Source organism: Amblyomma maculatum, chromosome 5 (assembly GCF_055883805.1).
Source record: "Amblyomma maculatum isolate TAMU_Amacu chromosome 5, ASM5588380v1, whole genome shotgun sequence".
Classification (NCBI taxonomy): Eukaryota; Metazoa; Arthropoda; class Arachnida; order Ixodida; family Ixodidae; genus Amblyomma; species Amblyomma maculatum.
Window position 1 is genome coordinate 122,725,713 of NC_139348.1, and position 19,837 is coordinate 122,745,549.

Sequence of the window (19,837 nt, forward strand, 5' to 3'; positions counted from 1 at the left end):
ACAGTGCGGCGAAAACGGGAAGTCCAAAAAGCACGCTGATTTGTCGCCTGTGATTAATCTGGCATAATCGGCGAAGCAACAACCCGGAAAAGGGGAAAAAAAAAAAAAAAAAACTTCACGTCGACTAGGGAACGTTTTGAGTTGCCAACGATACTCCCATTATAGTTTCAAGCACAGCAAGAAAAAGTGTCCAAGTGCGAATTTTTAAAGGGTGCATTGAGCAACCAACGTCAGAAAGTCTTGTAGGAGTACAAGACCGGAGGAAGATGTCTTCACCACCCAAAAGTCTGGATGCCGCTGACTGCGCCGTGTTCGGCGTACTTACCATACTTGGGTACCTGGTCGGTCTCTACTTTTCCCTGGCTCGTCGACGCCGACAGGTACGTTTTAACATGAAAAAATTCCTATCGATCACAAAGTCAAATTATTAATTCAGTTTAGAAACCTGTACTTCTTCTCTGATAGTAAGCGCACGTTGTTTAACTTCATGTGGTTTCAATACAACGCAAGGCTATGTCATAACCATGGCGTCTACATTGTGTTTCTCTGCAATGTTAGCCCTTATGACAGTTTCTCTTGCCTAATCACGTTCCTTCAGCCGGAAATGTATAGACTGAAAGCGACAGTGCTGCCTTGCCTACGTATTCCGAGCGAAGATATCTTCGCGTACGAATTTCACGAAAAGCAAGAAGGCGGATATTTTATGTCGTGTACCCTCCGTTCATGTATCAATACAGCTTGCTGGTCAACGTAGTGCAGACTCACCAATATAAAAATTGTTCTGCTAGTTACGTCAATACAGCCTAGAGGGAGGGCGCTTTTTCGAGCACAGAATGTTTGTCTACCATTGCCAATTAAAAAAAAATAGACAGCAAAAGCAATGTTGTCATGTGTCAATGACCCAGTTTACAAAGTACTTTTTCTTCGAGTTACCAGGGGATGTACTTTTTGGTGTTGTTTGCCCTACTTCATTCTCCCTCCTGGGTTATTTCGGCCGTTTCTCTTCCCTCTCTTCAACCTTTTCATTATTCCACCTCTGCAAGGTCAGCCGTTCCTCGTCCCCTTTCTCAACTATTTCAATCCCTTACCTCTGCTAGTTTAACATCTCCTTTACACGTTTCACAGTTGGACTGTGAAGAAGGCTGACCGCCGAAGAATTGACGCGTTTGAATTGTGGTGCTGGCGGAGACTCTTGAGAGTTCCTTGGATGGCCAGAAGATCAAATCAGTCGATATCGTCGACCATAAACCCTGACTGCTCATTGGAGGGTCAAATTCTAAAGTTAAATCTCAGCTACTTTGGTCATCTGATGAGAAGAGAGGAGTCGCTGGAGAAAGATTTGATGTTGGGAAAGGTTGAGGGTCACCGGAGAAGGGGTAGGCAGCAAACGCAATGGTTAGATGGCATCCTCGAAGCGCTGCAGATGAAATTATGTGATGTTAGGAAGATAGTGAGTGCCCGAAAAGCGTGGCGTGATATGGTCCATAAGGTCACGAAGAGTCGGACACGACTGAACGACTGAACTGAACTGAACTTACACTCTTCCTTTTATACCCGAATTGAAAAATTGCCCTTCACGGGTGTCAGCCCTGTCGGCAGGTGTTATAGATATCCGTCAAGAAAAGCAAAATATTACTACAGGGTCTCTTAAGATATCTCTTAAGAGGTGAATGGCGAAACCATAGTAATAGCGGTAGTAGTAGTAGTAGTAATTAGTAGTCGTTTAGTAATTTCTATTCATTACTAAGCATTTGTAGTCATTCCTAGTCAAGTGTAGTCGCCACAAGTCGCGTTAGACATATTAGTTATTACAAGTTATTAGTAGTCATTGCAAGTCATTAGTAGGTCATTTAGTCATTATTACTCATTACTAAGCATTTTAGTCATTTATCGCTTTCCTTGCGCAACTTACTCCTCTCGCTCCGCCAGGAGCACCCAACTGAATTGTTCTTCTCTTCACTGCCGTAGTGTCAGAGTAGATATGATTTTTCTGTACAAACTCCTTCATGGCCACATTTTGTGCGCTCAGCTCTTAGAGTACATCCTATTGCGCGTTCCGCGTAATAACATGAGGGAATTCAGACCATTTCAAGTTTCTCTGTCTCTTCATTCCCATTCCCCTCTGGACAGAATACAGTGGTTGTGTGGTTGTTAAACTCTTTTTGTCCTCACCTTGGCATCTTCCAAAACTCGCTCTGTTCATTTATATTGGACGTCCGTAGCGTTGTATTCTAAACAGTACTTTATTACATATAACTTCCACTTTATAGCCTAAATATTGTATTTACTTCATCTTTTGCTTTTTCTCCTATTCGACGCTGTCTGTATCTTGAACTGCTTTTTATCCGTTTCTTATTTATATTTTAACTTCAAACTTTATATTCGAATCTTACTGTCCCGCGTTCAACTCTATTTCTTTATTGTATTTCCCTCTATTTCTAGCCCGTGTTTTAGACACCAAACACTTGTTGCGTCTCGAGTGGTTGTTTATTTTATGTATACTTCTTTATTACTATAGTCAATGATATTTATTTGGTTTTTTCTCTATGTATCGTTTTTTTTTTTTTTCATGATTTGCTCTACAATTCTCTCACAGTGTATACAAGACATGCTATTCATTGATTTCTTGCTCTCTGTGACTCATTCTGTCTTAGTTTCATTTCGTGTGATATTTGTTACTTCTTTCGTGTTCTATCTGTGCGTGTAAAACTTGTGTTTGCATTTTTTTTTGCACTGCAGCACGAAGACCACATGATTGTTCTTGCGCACATTAAATAAAGATTGATTATTATTATTATTATTATTATTATTATTATTATTATTATTATTATTATTATTATTATTATTATTATTATTATTATTATTATTATTATTATTATTATTATTATTATTATTATTATTATTATTATTATTATTCCAAGATGGCGCCCAGTAAGGACGCATGTGCGCTGTGCTCCCGCCCGTTTTTTGGCAAGCAGCAGTTTTTACGATGTGCCGACTGTGCGAAACGTGTTCACACGAAGTGCGTCACCTGGGCGGATGACGAGCTGCAACTTCTGAAGTCCGGCTCTCGGCCATTCTTGTGTAATTTGTGTGCGTCGTCGTCGTCTGACGGTGTTAGTCTTAGCGACGGTGGTGCTAGAGTCCCTGGTGCCCCGCTCCTGCCCAGCCACCCGACCGGTTTTCCCCCTTCAGCCGCGACCGGCGAACATGGCGGTGAGTTTGCCTCGCTACGGGCTCTCCTCCTCGACGCGCTTGAGGGAATCTCTTTTCTGAGCGATGAGGTTGCCCAGCTACGGGAAGAGAACGAGCGCCTTCGTGTAGAGAACTCGCGGGCTTTCGTACAACAAGCCGAGGTTATCGCCTCTTTACGTGCCGATGTTCGCGGCCTACGCCAGGAGCTTGTGCGGTGCGCTGCTTCGCAGTATGAGCGTCCTCTCGTCGAGCGTCCTCTCGTTGTCTCTGTGGGCAATCCTACCCGTGAGGAGCAGCCATCTGTGGACTACTCCGCCGCTCTTCATCGAGGGATGACTCCTGGAGATATTCCCTGTTCATCTTCTGCCTCTGCTCCTCGCCGTGCGGTTGACTTACCCAGTGAGATGAAGAAGCACCGAAGTCGAGCCATTACTGGCGCATCGAGCTCATCTGTCCTGAACGTTGCCATTTACCAAAAGAAGCGTCCGAAGACTATTTTCGTCTCTAAACTCAGTCCCGATACTACATCGGTAGACCTTACCAACCATCTAAAATCAGTGAATATTACTCCCATTTCCTGCCGGCAGCTGAAAACAAGGTACGACTCCTACTCGTCCTTCCATATTGAAGTTGATGAAGAATCCTACAGTAAGCTTGTTGAGCCTTCGATGTGGCCGATGGGTTGCATATACAAGGACTTTCGTGGGAAGCTTTACAACGATATGCTTCATCCCTCTGAACTGACGCAAAATTGCAGTGGCCCCTAATTTGGATATCTATTATCAAAACGCCCGAGGTCTTCGGACTAAGGGATCAGAATTTTTTTCTAGCGTCTTGTCCTCTTGTTATACCGCTGTTGTGGTTACCGAAACCTGGCTGTCAAGTGATATTCCTTCCAATGATTTCTTTCCAAATAATTACTCTGTTTTTCGTAGCGACCGCCCTGAAACAGGTCCCAAATCAAGAGGAGGTGGAGTGCTCATTGCTATTGACAGTTTCGTGAAGTGTGTTCGACGTTCCGATCTGGAAACTGTTGAAGAATGTGTGTGGCTCGAGCTCACTTTAAATCGACATGAAAAACTTTTACTTGCAGCTTTCTACATTCCTCCGAATCTACCTCCTTCAGCCTATGATGATGTTCTGCTCTCAATCGAACATGTTATAACCTGTCATAGCAAACACAAACTTCTTATTTTAGGTGATTTTAATACTCCTGGTATCAACTGGAACTCACTTATTTCTTCTCACAACAATCATTACATATTAAGTAAGTGTAACGCTCTACTTGATTTCATAGCCTTTAACTCTTTGCAGCAACACAATTTCATTGAAAACTGTTGCGGTAATATTCTTGACATCTGTCTATCGAATTTTGAAAGTGTTCGAGTCTCGAGTTCGGACATACCGCTGACTCGCTGTGACAAATTTCACCCTCCGCTTCTAGTTACTACTGCTGTCTCTGCCTCATCTTCTACTAACTCAGATCGGGTGGGGAATTCGCCCCGTTTCGCGTATGCACGTGGTGATTATGTCGGTCTTTTCAATTTCTTCTCTTCCGTCGACTGGTCCCTTTTAAATGACATTAATGATTCAGATGGACAAGTCAGTCGCTTTACAGAAATAGTTCTTGATGGTATGCGTCGGTACATACCTTTGCATACTCCTACGCGTAGGAAGTTCCCTTCCTGGTTTTCAAGGGAACTAAAAACGGCGTTAAAGCTCAAGGAACGGGCCCATCGTAAAGCGAAACGCCCTGGGTTTCACAATTGGGCAGATGAGTTTCGCCGTGTGCGTTCTCTTTGCAAACGCTTATACAAGCGGGACTACGACTCCTATCTTGAGTCTTTAGAGAGGTATGCCTCAAATCGTCCTAGTCAGTTCTGGCGTTACGTTCGCAAGCGTTCCATTAAATCAGATTTAAGTATCAGCTTAGTTGACTCTCAGGGTTCGGAAATTCGGGATGTTGCCGACAGTTTTGCACAACATTTTTCCTCCGTTTACAAACATCCACATTGTGATTCCGTTTGCCTCCCATCTGGTGCACTATCTAATTCCATTCTCTTTGACGAGGAGTTGATAACTGAGAGTCTTAAGCGTCTGAGACCATCTTTGTCTCCTGGACCTGATGGCATTCCAGCTGCCATAATAAAAGCCTTCAGTTATATCTTCGTACCAGTACTGACTGCCATATTTAATAACTGTTTAAAAAATGCTGCCTTTCCTCGCGTGTGGAAAATGGCACGCGTGTTTCCTGTCTTCAAGTCTGGAAACAAAACTGATGTTTCCAATTATCGTCCGATTTCTCTTCTATGTGCAACCTCTAAGCTTTTCGAATTAGCTTTGCACAGCGTACTTTCCTTCCATCTCAAACATATCATAGTACCGAATCAACATGGCTTCATGTCGGGTCGCTCTACTTCCACCAACCTAGTCACGTTTATGACGTATGCCTCTGCAGCAGTCCTTCAGAGGGGTCAGGTTGACACTGTGTACTGTGATATGAGCAAAGCTTTCGACGTTGTTACTCACTCACTACTTCTTGAAAAACTTCTACTCTCTGGCGTTGAAGTCTCTCTCGTAGCCCTCCTACGCAACTATCTCCTTGATCGCTTCTGCTTTGTCAGTGTCAATGGACAGACTTCTTTCGTTTACCCTGCAACGAGTGGAGTTCCTCAAGGTTCAGTACTAGGCCCGCTTCTCTTCTCCGTTTTTATTAATGATGTTTCCTCGGCGATAAAGAACTCCTCGTTTCTTCTTTATGCTGATGATATAAAAATATTCAAGGTAATACATTCTTTTCAAGATTGCGTGTTGTTGCAATCGGACATATCTGCTTTTTCTGATTGGTGTGCGATGAATCGACTTACCCTCAATTCTTCCAAAACTAGGGTTGTGTCCTTTACTCGTAAAACACATAGCTTTCTCTACCATTATTCTGTCAATTCTGTGCTGTTGGATAGGGTTGATGAAATTAATGACCTTGGTGTACTTTTTGACCGCACCCTCAGCTTCTCCTCTCACACTAAACGCATTGCTCAGCGGGCTATGCGCATACTCGGATTCGTTTGCAGACTTTCGAGAGAGTTCCATACTCCACTTCCGTTCCTAAAACTGTACCTGTCCATATGCCTCCCGGTCTTGGAGTATGCGTCGGTTGTTTGGAATGGCACTTGCAAATCGAACTTGGACAAGGTTGACAGAGTACAAAAAAAATTTTTACGGATATTTCATTATCGCTTTCCTTTCGCAACTTCCCCCTCTCGCTCCACCAGGAGCGCCCAACTGAATCTTCCTTCCCTTCACTGCCGTCGTATCAGACTTGATATCATATTTCTGTACAAACTCCTTCATGGCCACATTATGTGCCCTCAGCTCTTAGAGTACATCCTACTGCGCGTTCCGCGAAAGAGCATGAGGGAATTCAGACCATTTCAGGTTTCTCCTCTTCATTCCCACTCCCCTCTGGACAGGATGCAGTGGTTATTTAACTCTTTTTGTCCTCACCTTGACATCTTCCAAAACTCGCTCTGTTCATTTACATTGGATGTTCGTAGCGTTGTATTCTAAATAGTACTTTATCACATATAACTCCCACTTTCTAGCCTTAATATTGTATTTACTTTATTTTTTGGTTTTTCTCCTGTTCAATGCTGTCTGTATCTTGAACTACTTTTTATCCGTTTCTTACTTATATTTCAACTTTAAACTTTATATTAGAATCTTACTGTCCCTTGTTCAATTTTACTTCTTTATTGTATTATTCTGTATTTCTAGCCTGTGTTTTGAGTACCATGCACTTGTTGCGCCTGGAATGGTTGTTTATTTTATGTATATTTCTATATTACTATAATCAATGTCATAAAAGAGAAGAACCGAACAAGGGTAAGTAGGGTACGCCTCAGTTCGCAGATGAGCCAACGTTTCGACAAGTGGACTTGTCTTCGTCTGGGCATGCCCAGACGAAGACAAGTCCACTTGTCGAAACGTTGGCTCATCTGCGAACTGAGGCGTACCCTACTTACCCTTGTTCGGTTCTTCTTTTTTATACCGTGCAAACCATCTTCTTCCTTTCGTTCTATATGAATAATCAATGTCGGTTATTTGTTGTTTTTTTTTTTTTTTCTCTCTTCTATCTGGTGTGCTCAAAAATTCTCTAACTGTGTATATAAGTGATGCTACTCATTGATTGCTTACTTTCCGTGATACTTTTCGTCTCAGTTTCATTTCATGTATTATTTATTTATTTTTTTGTGTTCTCTCTGTGTGTGTAAACATGTTTATGCTTTTTCATTTTCCTTTCTTTTTTTTATTTGTGCTGCAGCACAAATACCACATGGTTGTTCCTGCGCACATTAAATAAAGATTGACTGACTGATTGATTGATTGATTGATTGATTGATTGATTGATTGATTTTAAATGTAATGTCAATACCGCAGCAAATTATAGCACGAAGGACACACGAGTAATACGTACAAACTGCAACGAAAAGTAAAATAATAAAATACCGGATACAAAGCCGTGTTAATTATGACACTTCAATATGAACATGAAGAGCGAATAATATCAACGATACCTATAAACTAAGTGCTAAAGGCCAGGTAACACAGAGTGAGATCTATGCAACAATTTTAAGCTTTTAGACAGATCGGAAAATAATACATTGTTTAATTTATAAGGGGTACAAGACTGCATTTAGAACAAAGTAAAGAAAAAGGCAAACAGTTAGCGAACAACATACACTTAGCACTAGAAACTCTTACAAACTAAGAACACGTCGAAGGCTTTAATTTTAATACAATACAACCACTCTACAGTACAATACAATGTTAAAGAATAAACAAATCATTGAAGTTTTCCTTATTAGAAACGCTACAGAGTACAAAAAATTCTAATCAATCTAAACAATTGTGTTCCCTTGAACGCATAAAAGTTCACTGGTGTTCTATAATCGATTTACAGGAAAGGAAATGCGCAGTATCTGTCCCTCGCGGAATCTCACCGACACATCTCGTGGCCAAATCTCGCCGAAGCGAGATTTTCGCCATGAGCCTAGAAATACTGCAGCACACGGATCCAAGATTCAGAAGCTGCACCCACCGCGACATTGCATGTGACGCGTGCGCATGGATACCACTGTATTGGCAATGTTCTTTTTAATCTGCAAGCACTGAACTTGAAATATGTCCTCCTTGTTTGTGTAGGTGGCTGACGGCGGAGCGAGCGGGAGCGATAGCGCCGTGGTAGATGCATTCCTCGGTGGGCGCAGCCTTCCCGAGGTTGCGCTCATCATCTCCGTCTTGGGCTCCGTGGTGAACGGGGTGTCCGTGGTGGGCTTCCTGGGCCACTTCTACGCTTACGGCTTCCACATCCTCTGGCCGCTGGCCTCGACACCGTTGGCTGTTGCGTTCACGTCAACGGTGCTGGTGCCTTTGCTGTACGACATGAGGGTGGCGTCCATATTCCAGGTAGCTCCTTCGGGAGAATATTGAAAAGTTCGTAGTGGATAATGAACAAAGAAAACTATTATCTGAACTATGTTTAGAACATTCGGCAAGAGCCGTTCTCCTTTTTTGCAATCTTCATTAACTAAAAAAAATCCATGAAGAGGTCTTACATGAGGGGTCAGCTATATACAGAATTCTATCCGATAGATATTGGCTCAGCTAAAGCTGTGATTATAGCGCATGGGTACATCCAAGCCAGTGGCGTTGCTTACTGCTAATAGCTGTAGAATGTCTATGCGGTTTAGATATAGTATTCAAACAGATTACTTCATATATCCTGTTCAAACGCTTTCGCCGCTTTACCCCAAATGGCGGATGATTTATCCCAAATGACCAGTGGCTGGCATTGCTGATTGACGGCTGCTTCTTGATTCATCCTGTGCTTACGACATATGCAATGTAGCGCACTGTTTCGAGCGCAACCTGCAGTTCACAGCAGACGGCTGGGAATTGGCTTCCAAGAGATAAGGTATGATATGATAAAGATAATAATATGATAATGTTAAGATAAATGTGATAATATGATAATGATAACATTGTGATAAGATATGATAATGATAAGATATACAGCTCTCGCTGCAAATCAGATATGCTAGCATACCTCCTCATAAGCGAATGCGCCTATGGAAGACATATTTGTGTTTAAATGATTTTAACTGGCATCATTTCTCTCCCTTATAATGCAGTAGGTATTGTCACGGTTCATTTCTCGTCTTCGCTCAACGCTGATCGCAAGCGCGTGTCGAGGCCTTACAGTGTGAACATATATGTAAGACCGGTTTTATATTTGTACAAGTCCTTTCATTGCAGTGGAAACGTCGCACACTTTATAAAATAGTGTATCATTCCTTACAGGTTGTGCGATTGTATTGCATTCAAACATGGTGTAAATATACGAATCACTTTCAAAAAGTCTCATTAGGTATGTTTCTGCAAAACAAGGCGTTTTCTCAGCTAACAGAGGAAAATGGGCTAACAAGCAGCTCGCGTTATCGTTACGTTAAATAAAAAAAATAATGAATTTAATACAACCCCACTGAAAAACTGTAAGGATCAATAACCTCACATTTTCTCACACAATCTCCCTCAATTCACATAAGAAATCACGTACAAGTCGCATATAATTGCATAGGTTCTCATAGTTTCTTGTACATTATCATAAATTATGTACGATATTTTATGATAATCATGTGCACCGTGTGAGACTCTATGCGATTAAATGAGATTTTATGAGGTTATTGCCCCATAGAACTTTTAGTTTTTCAGTAGGGAAATGATAACAATATGCAAACCATAGTCTTCAGCTGGAGTGAAGATTGCTGGAAAATGTATCAACAACCTTAGATATGCGGATGATACCACTTTAATGGCAGAAAGTGAAGCGGAACTCAAGAGACTTCTGATGCGCGTACAAGAAGAGAGTGAGAAGTTTGGGCTTAAACTGAACATTAAAAAGACAAAGATCATGGCGTCTTGCCCTATCAAGTCCTGGAGCATCAAGGGACAAGAGGTGGAAGCTGTGACAGATTTTCTTTTCTTGGGCTCCAAGATTACCTCGGAAGGAGACTGCAGCCATGAAATTAGGAGACGCCTGCTTCTGGGAAAGAGAGCAATGGTTAGCCTTGACCGCCTAGTAAAGAGCAGAGACATTAGTCTGCCAACCAAGATCCGTATAACTCGTGCTATGGTCTTTCCAGTTGTGATGTATGGATGCGAGAGTTGGACTGTGAAAAAGGCTGACCGCCGAAGAATTGACACGTTTGAATTGTGGTGCTGGCGAAGACTCTTGAGAGTCCCTTGGACTGCCAGAATATCAAATCAGTCAATATTGTCGGCCATAAACCCTGACTGATCATTGGAGGGTCAAATTCTAAAGTTAAAGCTCAGCTACTTTGGTCATCTGATGAGAAGAGAGGAGTCGCTGGAGAAAGATTTGATGTTGGGAAAGGTTGAGGGTCGCCGGAGAAGGGGTCGGCAGCGAACGCGATGGTTAGATGGCATCCTCGAGGCACTGCAGATGAAGTTATGTGATGTTAGGAAGATAGTGAGAGACCGGAAAGCGTGGCGTGACATGGTCAATAGGGTCACGAAGAGTCGGACACGACTGAACGACTAAACTGAAACCGTTAAACTGACCCAGTTAAAAAGTTCACAAAATCGGCTGCAAAGCACCAGGTCAGTAGTCGCGTGTCTTAACCATGGAGTCACTGCGATGGCGCTGTAAGAAAAAAGAATATGTTAAACGAATCAAACGTCTGGTCGTACGAAAAAGGTCGGATTCATTCTATGCGTTGCCCCAAATCAACCTTATATAGGTCTCGTCAGCAACTTCTATGGTAAGCCAGGCATACAGGCGGGAATTTTCTGGCACGGGCTGATTCTTCTTTTTGACGAGTTGGTTCCCTCCACCGAATTAAAGAGGTAAGGAGCCAAGACGTTAATCGGTGAATTGAATCAAGGAACGACCCACAAATTCGGCCCTGAGTACCACCGCTGTAAAACGTTAGTTTAGGGCACAAGCATTTTATGTTTCCAGTTTTAAATTCCATGAGAACAGAGAGGCAAACATCTTTTTACAGATATCTTGCCCCCTCGGCTCGTTCACTTATCATTTTGTGCAGTTCACAATTATTTATTATTTATTAATGCTATAAGCCTCCTTCTGGCTCGTACAAGAGTGAGTCAAGTCACTCGTACATAGCAACAGTACAAACATAAAGGAACACAATGGAACTGGAAATCACCGGTAGTCAAATAACATCTGTTTCATTGGTGAAAAAACTTTCAACGTTTTGGGAAAAGACATCAAGGTTAGCAATGCTAACAATTTCACTTGGTAACGCATTCCACATTTCGATTGCCTTAGGAAAAAAAAAAAAAAAACGAGTATTTAAACGTGTCACAACGCGCTAATTGATACTGCATAGCTTACTGAACCGCACGTGTAACAATTGCGAACATCAATAATGAAATGATGAGACGCACGCGAAAGCCACTCGCGCCCATTCCTGACAATTTTGTTAATAGCTTATTCGTTACCGCTTCAGTTTCATTTCATTATAAAAGACACCTTTCGAAGACCAGGGGTATAATCGAGGGAAAACATTTGCCATAACGGACTCACCGTAATGAGTGAAATTCGACGCAACTGATGCGTAAAAAGGAAAATGAAAATAAACTTTAAGCTACGCTAAAGCGATAGCACCATAACAGAGGAACATCTGCGGAACAGTATAAACATCGCCGTGCAGGTTTGCCACCACGCCATATCAGCTCATCGCTGCTTTCATTGCACTTTTTGCTCTTTTTCATGGCCCCAAGTACCTGCGAGTGCGGTTCGACAACAAGGTCGGCATCACCGCCTGCGTTGTCTACTTCGTCCTCAGTGTGAGTAAACAGCCAGATGCTTGCGTGGCGCAGACACCTGCGCGTCGATTCCGCCCTATTTCATGATCTTATTACTGTGTGACGGAAGGTGCCGTTAGTATGGTTGCACTTACGCGATGGCGTATTGGGCTCGTTCAGCCTCCATCGTTGTATCCCAGAATTGAGAGCTGTAATCCAGAAACGTGCCGGAAAAAAATAAACAGTATAAAATTCTGGGAGGCACTTAAGGTTCCCTAAGAACAATAAGGGCGAAAGCCTTAGGCACTATACTCCGTTTCATACATCAAGTGCAACACTGCCAAAGCTACAGCTCTTGCTTGCGCTCTCCGAATCCGCTATGAAAAATAGTGCCTAGTCTTTACGAGAGGAAATAATACTTATTTTGTCTGCAAGCTTAATACATCTTAAATTTGCCACAAATTTAATAAAAAGCACCTTTTTTAGGAAGAAGGGATCAGATTCGGTGAATTTGATTGTTCATCATGTCGTTTTCGTTCGTGTCGCGTTTTCGCTGCCCCGTAACCTTGCCAGCTGTGTCACTAGATGGCGCTGGCTGTGCCCTCCGCGCTGCGCATCTCTTTCTGAGCAAATGGTTCTTCGGTGCGCATTTTTTCTATAAGGTCCGCATTGCGAAGATGTCTAGGCATGCGAAGCAAGTTATTGCAAACGCGTATGCTCGGAATAGAGCCCGTTTCCGCAGGAACCACTCGGCCACAAAACGAGCGCTTAGTGATACGCCTCCTTTTTTCTTGTGGAATATTTGCGTAGCTTTCGCTGCGTTGCATCTGATGTATGAAACGGAGTATAGTCCTACTGTAATGTTTGTAGGACATAGCTCTTTATAGACACAATTTATTTATTCGTCTTGCAGTTGTCAGATAGGAAGAGGAGTTTTGCTCATGAAAGTGCCGCGTCCCAAGTCATACATAACCCATTTACCTATAATCATCCATTAGACGCCCCCGGCAAGGCCCCATTCCCCTTTCAGGAGGAGGGAAAGAGCTTTTTGTTCGGGGCGAGGGTCTAATCCGGACAAGGGCTGTGACGCGGCATGAAGGCGGTCACAGTCACGGGGCAGCTGCCCCGTCCTAGGAAGGGGAGATCAGTTCACGGCAATTGCAGCGAGGCGCTCCCGCAGATGACACACGCAGGGCAGGGAAGCGAATACTCCGATGGCGGATCAGAGGTGGGCAGCTCCACTGGAGGCGAGGGCGCGCGCTCGTTGCGCCACTTGGTCTACTAAGCTTCCGGCAGACGGCACACGGCATCGTCGATGCACGGCTATGGCCGACCAGACTTCCTCCTTCCCCGTCGTCCGCTGCTGCGTCCCTCTCTCTCCCTTATATCCATAGAGCTAATACACCGATTCTAGAGGGAAAGCTGAGCAGGGAAACGCGCTTCCCAATGGTTCGACGCCATCATCAAACTCATCATTGTTGCCAGTACAGTTTCTGCTCACCGCGTCAAAAATGAATAAAAGTTTGAACTAAAGTTTTAAAAACCGCTGCAGATAACACAACTGTAAAAAATTTTACACGTTGGTTTCAAGTTTCAAGCATATGATATTTTAGGCACCTTCTTGGTCGTAAAGGGATGATGTATAGAACCATTTGAAACCATGTTTGCGAGCAGACACACAAGGTAAATCAACAGTAAACGCATATGAGCACCCTCTGACATTTACTGTATGCAGCACTAGCCATCCCGGATAGACCAAGAAAGGCCGTTGCCGTGGAATTCGTTACTATTTTTTTAATATACTGTAAGCGTCGTCTTGCGCCAAAGCAAATTTCTGACGTGTTTTCAGGCGATCGGGCACAGAGGAGATGTACAGACGAAATGCACGCGAAGCGCGTAACATTCGCAGGGATAGCTGGCCTTATGATAACAACTCAGAAGAAGTGGGACACCTCTGTGATGTTACAGTAGGTACGCGACGCAACATACCACCAGAAATGATCTAGACGCGACGATTTTGCCGTTGGTTACAGCCCCTACTCTACAGTAGCCGCCGGTTAACTGCACGCCGCCATCTTCCCACGATCTATGCTGCCAGCTTCAGACCATCTTCATCGGCCAGATTTAGTAAGTAAAAATCATCTGGCAACAATCAAACAGTATGATGATGGCGGCAATCACGCGGTCACCACTCGAATGTATTAACTGCATGGGCAGCTTTCCATCTAAAGTAAAAATCATCTGGCAACAATCAAACAGTATGATGATGGCGGCAATCACGCGGTCACCACTCGAATGTATTAACTGCATGGGCAGCTTTCCCTCTAGAGTTTGTGTATTAGCTCTATGCTTATATCATCTGCCGAGGTACAGGGCTCCCCTACGTTACCATGGATACAGAAGGCTCGCGCCCGCTAGACAAAGAAAATTGCGATCTGTTTCACAGGAGCCCGCCGTGGAGTAGGGGTCTGCGCGCTCAGCTGGTGACTGATGTGGTAGTGGTTCAATTCCCGATGGATATATTTTTTATTGCGAAAGCAATACTACTTTCACTTTTCAGCCCTTCGCGTAGCGAGGCGGTAGCTACCATTGACCTTTAGCGTGACCTTTGGCGCGCCGCCAAGCACAGCTGCGCAGAAACAGGGGCCCCAACTCGCGCCTTCAACTCGCGAGGCGGTAGCTACCAACCGCGGCCTAACTCCCGCTCCCTACGTGAGGGAGCGCTACAGCCGGAGTGGCGTCATCCCATCTGCCGTAAAAACAGGGCCCCCAACTCGCGAGGGGGTAGCTATCAACCGCGGCCTAACTCCCCCTCCTACCGCAGCTACCACCGGGGGTGTAACGTTGGATACTATAGGAGGTGGCCTAGCGGCAGGTGGAACCAACGCAGTCTCCAGGGGTGCTTTCGTTTCTGCTGGCGTAAAGAATGCCGTTGCAGCCGATGCCGGAGCGGCAGTTGTACATTCTGCCTTAACCTCACCCACAACCAAGTATATCGTTGCAGCCACGGCACTCCTTGCCTCGCTACTAGTTATACATAGAATAACCAGGTAGCACCCCGCAATAAACAATAGTTGAACCATATGCCGTGGCCAGAGTGAATCACTGCATAACCATAGCATAACCATAGCATAACCATAAGCATAACCACAATTACCACAACGAGCTACACCACTATCTGAACCTAGGCGTAGCCATAGCTATTGCTTTCGCAATTACCAGGCTTAACCAAGTTAAGCCACTGCCAATTTTTTCTTTAAGGGCCACTACGGTGGACACTTTCTGTTCCCAGATTCTTATCACTCCACTCATGAGCCAAGAAAGGTATAATACATTTGTCGCTATTGAGGTTTCCAGCCCAAGCCATCTGTATGACAGGGCACGCAAAGCTTAGATACTGGTATTATAGCAATATAAAGTATTAAAATTGCCCAATAATTGCAATTCAAGCAACTTCGTCATCCAAGGCTGTATGCTGCGTATAGTGCACAAAAAGTACAGCCCGTGAAATATCGCAAAACTGTCACGCGATGGCGAGTAGTCCAAGAATATAACAAGAGTTGGGATAAATAACATTTATATAAAAGATCAAAACATTATTTATTTATTTATTTATTTATTTATTTATTTATTTATTTATTTATTTATTTATTTATTTATTTATCTATTTACTTATTTACAAAATACTGCGGACACTGAGTCCAAGCAGGGTGGGTGAACAAGTCAATCAAGGCACAAAAGAAAACGCAACACTTCAAAAAAGACAACACAGTATAGCAGCAATTGGTGCTATGGATGGTGCTATGGTGCTATGGAATGGGACAATGGATTAACTAGCTGATTCCAATCTGTTACTGTGCGTGGAAAGAACGAAAATTTGTGTCTGTTCTAGCGAATATAGGAATTAGGGAACTGGGATGGTGTTGAGGAGTTTGTCTGGTTGGTGCCGGCGTTAAGTATGATGACGGATTCAAACCGAGTTTGTTATGTAATAACTGATAAATAAACTTTAATCTAAGCTTTCTTCTTCGATGTTCAAGTAGTTCAATTTTATTTGTCTCCATTAATGTGGTTGGGGAGTCAGACCTTGCATATTTATTTAAAATAAACCTGACAGCTCTTCTCTGTATTCTTTCCAGATTCTTTTACGTTAGATTTAGTATACGGGTCCCACACTATGCATGCATATTCGAGTTTAGGTCTAATTAATGAAGAATAACAAAGTAGCTTAATGTTATAAGGAGCATTTTTTAGTTTATGTCTTAAGCAGCACAATTTTCTAAATGCAGCAGAGCAGATATTGTTTATGTGCAAGTTCCACGATCGATTGCTACTTATGGTTACTCCTAGGTATTTTTAGTTGGATACTTGTTGAAGAGGGAGAGAGCCTAATCTATATATGTGTAGCTATGACGTATGGTTTTTCGGGTTATCGGCATATAAACACTTTTATCAGCATTCAGAATCATACCCCATCGGTCGCACCATTCGCACCATTGATTGCACTGCTACATTTTGGAATCAATTTCATATAGCAGGATAAAATGCTAGTTATTTATGTGTAACATGTATAGCATAAATAATCGTCGATTGTTAAGGGAGCGCTGCCTTTCCTTGCTTCCAAACGGATGACTGTTTGCCACGCTTTGAAACGCAGCAAACGTTGGGTGCTGTGGGCATCTACAGCGCCGCCATTGGAATTTCAACGAGTACGTATTTCTGCCCATCTGTTCGCTCTTTTCAATGTTTCAATGTTGACTAAGATTGGCCAACCCGATTCGTTGAAATAGAACAACAGCCCAAGACGGACGACGTAGAAAGGAAGCGACGTACACCGGCAGTGCGCTTCTTTCCCCGTCCTGTGCTGTGCTCAATTACATTGTTTACGCTGAATTCCTAACTAGCCCAAACAGCTGTACTAGTTAGAGCGCATGCAGGTTAATATGACTGATTGTGTAAATCAAACGCTTATACAACGCACAAACAGAAAAAAATTCTAGAGGGCACTTTGGACCACTAAAGTGCGATGAGGCGAAAGCCATTATAGCACGGTGGATCGCAGCCCTCCACTGCGGCGCCTCTATTTCCTTCTGTTCTTTAACTCCCACCTTCCTCCCTTCATTTACGGCGTGGGTGCACATGTGTCCGCGAAGGGTGGTGACAGATAATGCGTCTTTTCTATTCTATAAATTCAAACACCGGGGTGGTGTAGTGGTAAGACGCCCGACTACTGTGTCGGAGTACCCGGACTCAATCCCGACCGCGGCGGCTGCGTTTCGATGGAGGTATGGTGTTTCGATGTAGCGCGCTCGCCGCTAGATGGAGGCGAAACAAAGTGGCGTCCGTGTGCTGTGCGATGTCAGCGCACATTAAAGATCCCCAGATGGTCGAAATTACTCCGTAGCCCTCCACTACGGCTCCTCTTTTTCTCTTTCTACTTTCACTGCCACCTTCCTCCCTTTCCTTACTGCCCGGTTCAGGTGTCCACAGAGCAAGTGCGCCAGATACTGCGCCTTTCCTTTCCCGTGAACCAATTATATATAACGCCGCTGACAGTGTTAGCTAGTCCCTTTGTAACGGGTGGACACCAGATTGGTGTAGCTGATGCCTGCTGTATTAACGCTTCCTAGATGATGGAAAAACTTTATTTTCGTCAGAGAGCATGTATGGATGAATCCGTGTTAGATGGCCATCAACCCATGGCTGACGGCGACCTGGGTGGCCCACTCCACCGCCCTGGTCTGGACGACCGGGTCTGAGCTGGCCAACACGGCCTCCCACTGCTCGAGGGAAGGATCACGCATAATATCCGCCGGTGACGGTGCTATGCTACAGCTCCATAATATATGGTCATAGGTTGCCAATTCCTGACACCATTTGCACTCCGGCTGAATGTCCGGGTAGATTTTGCTCAACACGTATGGGTTGAAGAAACATCTAGTCTGCAATCGTCGCCAGACGCATTCCTGCGCCTTCACCAATTGCTTGTCCGGGGGTGGGTAAATCCTCCGCTCAAGTTTGAAATGATTAGTAATGTCATGAAAGGATACCAGCCCATCTCTCGTGGACCTTCCCGGAACGTCCGGCTCACCTACTCGGCTGACGAAACCTCGAGCATTCATGTGAGCCGTCTCGTTCCCAGGATTCCCAGAGTGTGCTGGTACCCATACAATTTCCGCCTCCGTAGTCCCTCGCCCCGTGGCCCGATTCAGCAATCGCGCGAACAGTTGAAACTTTTATCTATATGCATGTTTATTCTGTCTGCGTTGAACATTTTTCCATAGCACTTAGTGGCGCGATATTCTGCCCCTCGCCAAATTTCGGATGGCTGTTTTGGAATCGCTGAAGATCAAGTCAGCATTACTACTAGTAATAGCTAGTGCTATCGCCGCTTCCTCTGCAGTTTCTGGGGAGCGGGTTTTGGCTGATCCGGGGGCGATCAAGCGTCCCCGCCCGTCCACCACCGCAACTGCAAATGCGTCCTTGTCCTTATACTCGGCGACATCTACATAGACTGCCCCGTTGTACTTCCCTACTTAACATGTAAAGCTTTGGCTCTTGCCTTCCTGCGGTCCTCGTGATGCATTGGATGCATGTTCTTGGGCAAAGGTTTTATGTACAAGCCCTTGTGCATTTCCCGCCTAATCTGAATTTTAGTGTCACCAGGTGGAGCGTCAACTCCAATGCCGATCCCTTCCAATATGTCCCTTCCTGCTTTTGTTTTTGAAAGCCTACCAAGCTGCATCACCAAGTGCGCCTCCCGTAGTTCTTCTAGGGTGTTGTGCACCCCTAATCCCAGCAGCCTTTCGGTAGAGGCATTGTGAGGCAACCCAAGGGCCGCTTTATACGCCTGCCTAATCATAGCCTCCACCTTGCCTTTTTCCGTCGCGTCCAACTTCAAATAAGGCGTCGCATACACTATTCTACTGAGCACAAACGCCTGCACCAGCTTACACAAGTCCTTTTCCTTAACACCTCTCTTACGATTGGCGATTTTCCTGATTAGCCTCACGGTAGCATTGACCGTATTTTTAAGCCTTTTCAAGGACTCGCTATTCTTCCTGTTAGTCTGCAGATACATACCCAGGATCCTGATCGTTTGGACCTCAGCGACCGGTACGCCCTCCACTTTGACCTCTAAAGGCGGTGGCGGCACATAGTGCCTCGCATATATCCCTCTTGGTTTGTCCCTCAGCACAAAAAGCTCGGACTTGGGCTGAGAGCACGAGAGTCCTGCTTCCCCTGCTAGCTCCTCAACAATATCCACTGCGTGCTGTAGAGTTTCTTCCAAATGTGCGTCACTGCCCCTTGTTACCCAAAGAGTAATGTCATCCGCATAAAATGTATGTTTAAGTCCCGATATCCCTTGCAGCCTGGGTGGTATCTTGATCAAGGCGAGATTAAACAGGAACGGCGATAATACCGACCCTTGCGGTGTCCCCCTGCCCCCCAATGGGAAGGGATCCAATTTCATTTCTCCGACTATAATCTCCGCAGTCCTACCCTCCAGAAACGATCTGATGTACCGGAAGGTTCTACCCCCCGGTCTTATGTCCGATAGGTTCCTCAATATTGCCTCATGGGTAACATTGTCAAAGGCCTTAGTTAGGTCGAGCCCCAAGATAGCCTTGGTGCCCGTGCCGTACCCAGGATCAACCACGTCTTTTTTGAGCTGTATCATGACGTCTTGCGTTGATAAATTAGCCCTGAAACCAATCATTGTTTCAGGTATCAACTCCTTGTCCTCTACATAACCCTGAAGCCTGTTCAGGACCACATGCTCCATCAATTT

The 19,837-nt window shown here is 44.3% G+C and overlaps 1 protein-coding gene across 1 annotated transcript in view; it reads left to right on the top strand.

Annotated features, from left to right (window-relative positions):
- The first annotated feature begins 266 nt into the window (after positions 1 to 266).
- The window catches only part of LOC146189397 (sodium-coupled monocarboxylate transporter 1-like), a 70,838-nt gene continuing 51,267 nt past the window's right edge, over positions 267 to 19,837 (top strand). The window contains exons 1-4 of the mRNA XM_084605261.1: positions 267 to 380; positions 8,398 to 8,661; positions 12,022 to 12,087; positions 16,703 to 16,754. Coding sequence (XP_084461387.1) covers positions 267 to 380; positions 8,398 to 8,661; positions 12,022 to 12,087; positions 16,703 to 16,754 — 496 coding nt within the window. The remainder of the gene's footprint in view (positions 381 to 8,397; positions 8,662 to 12,021; positions 12,088 to 16,702; positions 16,755 to 19,837) is intronic.